The 1,975-nt window shown below is 70.1% G+C and overlaps 1 protein-coding gene across 2 annotated transcripts in view; it reads left to right on the top strand.

Annotated features, from left to right (window-relative positions):
• The first annotated feature begins 17 nt into the window (after positions 1-17).
• Positions 18-1,975, top strand: part of Phf21b (PHD finger protein 21B) — a 60,382-nt gene continuing 58,424 nt past the window's right edge. Inside the window, exons 1-2 of one of the 2 annotated variants that reach the window (XM_004642395.3) lie at positions 18-330; positions 1,135-1,200. In XM_004642395.3, the coding sequence (XP_004642452.1) occupies positions 277-330; positions 1,135-1,200 (120 nt within the window). In that variant the 5' untranslated portion in view covers positions 18-276. Of the gene's footprint in view, positions 331-834; positions 1,020-1,134; positions 1,201-1,975 lie in introns of those variants that run through there. The other variant, XM_004642396.2, reaches the window with a different exon arrangement.

The raw sequence follows: 1,975 nt of genomic DNA, 5'->3' as shown, positions 1-1,975 counted from the left end.
CGCCGGGGGGGCCATGCGCCAGGCCGCGCCCGCAGCCCGGGGACCCGGCGCAACTCGCCGGGCAGCCTGACGAGTTGGGGTGGCCGGGGCTCGGCGCCCGGCCGCCTTTCTTACCCTTCGCCAGCCCGGTTCCACGGGGCCGTGGAGGAGGGGCTCGAGTCCCCCAACCCCCTGAAGTCCCGAGCCATCCCTGCGGGTCCCGGCCCCTCTCCGAGCCGCACAACTTCCCAGGAGCCGGGGCCAAAGTGCGCGCAAAGTGCTGCCCAAGTTCCCGGGATGGAGCTGCAGAGCCGGCCGGAGGCGCTCGCCGCGGAACTGTCCCGCCACCAGGTAGTGGCCGGGTGGGGGCTCCGGGCCGGAGAGGAGACCGAGCAGGGGCAGCCCCCGAGCCCCGAGCCTTCTGTCCTGGGGTCGCGGGGTCTCGGGCTGGGCCCCCAGTCCTGGCACCTGCGGGAGACGGGAAGTGCGCTCAGCACCTACGCGATGTCCCCTGAGCCGGTGCCCGCGATCGTGCACGGTGGGCTTGGGGGCGCAGGGGGGCAGGATTCCGCTTTTCTCAACCTTGCTGCGGGGTCTGCGCTACGCTCCTAGGGTACGCCAGGGGGCCCCGCGGGAGCTCTCCCCGGGAGGTGAGCAGGCAGGACCCCCTCGGTTCCCGTGGTCCCCACGTCCGCACACCTCGCAGTGCTACAAAGTAGTTTTGGCGACGGTCACCGGGCGGGTGGCGGCGGCGTGGCGCCAGGGGCCGAGCGGTGTTGCGGCGCGCGAGTGTGTGTGTGTGTGTGTGTGTGTGTGTTGGGAGATTAGGACGCGACTTGAATATTTATGAGCTTTGCTCGACACGGACTCGCCGTGTTTACTTGGCTCTTTGTTCCTCCCCCCTCCCCTGGCACACACTCACACTCACACTCGTGCACACGCACCCCGGCCTGCGCACTTGCACGGCTCGGGGCGCGCCGCCGGGTGGCCTGCGCCCCCGCCCCGCCTCACGAGGCGCCCCGATGAGGCGGCAGCCACAGGTAAGCGGCACTGCCCGGCCGCCGTGCGCGCGCGAGACGCGATCGGGAAACTTGGGGCGCGTCGGGGCCCCCTCCCCGCACCCCGGCTTCAGTCTGCACCTCCTTGTCTCCGCAGAACGGCGACCTCAAGAAGCAGCTTCACGAAAGGCAGCCGCGGATCGCAGCGCTCAGCGACAAACAAGTAAGCGAGGGGCCTGGGTCCCCCCACGCCCCTTAGGCCAGGACCCGGGAGGGGTCGCTGGGCGCTCTGGCAGAACCCTAAAAAGTACTGCGTGGGCGCTCCCCGCGCAGACTCCCCCGGAGGTCTGGCCCCGGTCCTCAAAGTTACGGTCCTGTTTCCCCCTTTCTGCAAAGAAAGAGCCGGGCGGTGGCGGCGGGGTAGGTGGGGAGCGCGGCCGGCAGTGGCCGAGGGGGGCCAAGCTGCACCTCGAAGCCGGGCGCCGGCGTCCATCTTGAGTTGGTGGCCGTGGTTTTGGGACCGTGGAGATTCCCCGGCCCGCGCCACGCCGGGTGGGAGGGGGCGGCGGGGCTGCAGTTCGGGCCTGCTCGCCGCCGCGCTCCTGGGAAGCAACCTCTGGGTCCCATGCAAACCCCTTTTTCTAAAAGCTCTTCCTCTGAGCGCCTCCTCCCCAGCACTTCGCCGGCTTCACTTTTTATTCTTGGAAGCTGACGCCAGCTCCCGTGGAACAAAAGAAAGGCACCCCAGGACCCCGTCTCCGTTCTGCCCCAACTTTGGTCTCTGGGCCTTAGGGGTAGAAGAGGACCCACAAGAAGCTCCCGCAGTGGGGAGGAGGACGCGGCCGCCGACCCCCCTCGCGCCCCGCCGGGGAAGAAAAGTTGTCCATTGTGACTTAGTTGCGCTGAGCTCAGCGCTCCGGGTTTCAGCACCGCGAACAGATGCCGCGGCGGAGCCCGGCCGGCCGCGCGCCCCCGCCCCGCCCCCGCCCCTCCCCCGC

Source organism: Octodon degus, unplaced genomic scaffold (genome assembly GCF_000260255.1).
Source record: "Octodon degus isolate 3935 unplaced genomic scaffold, OctDeg1.0 scaffold00153, whole genome shotgun sequence".
Taxonomy (NCBI): domain Eukaryota; kingdom Metazoa; phylum Chordata; class Mammalia; order Rodentia; family Octodontidae; genus Octodon; species Octodon degus.
This window is presented reverse-complemented; position numbering and strand designations above follow the sequence as displayed.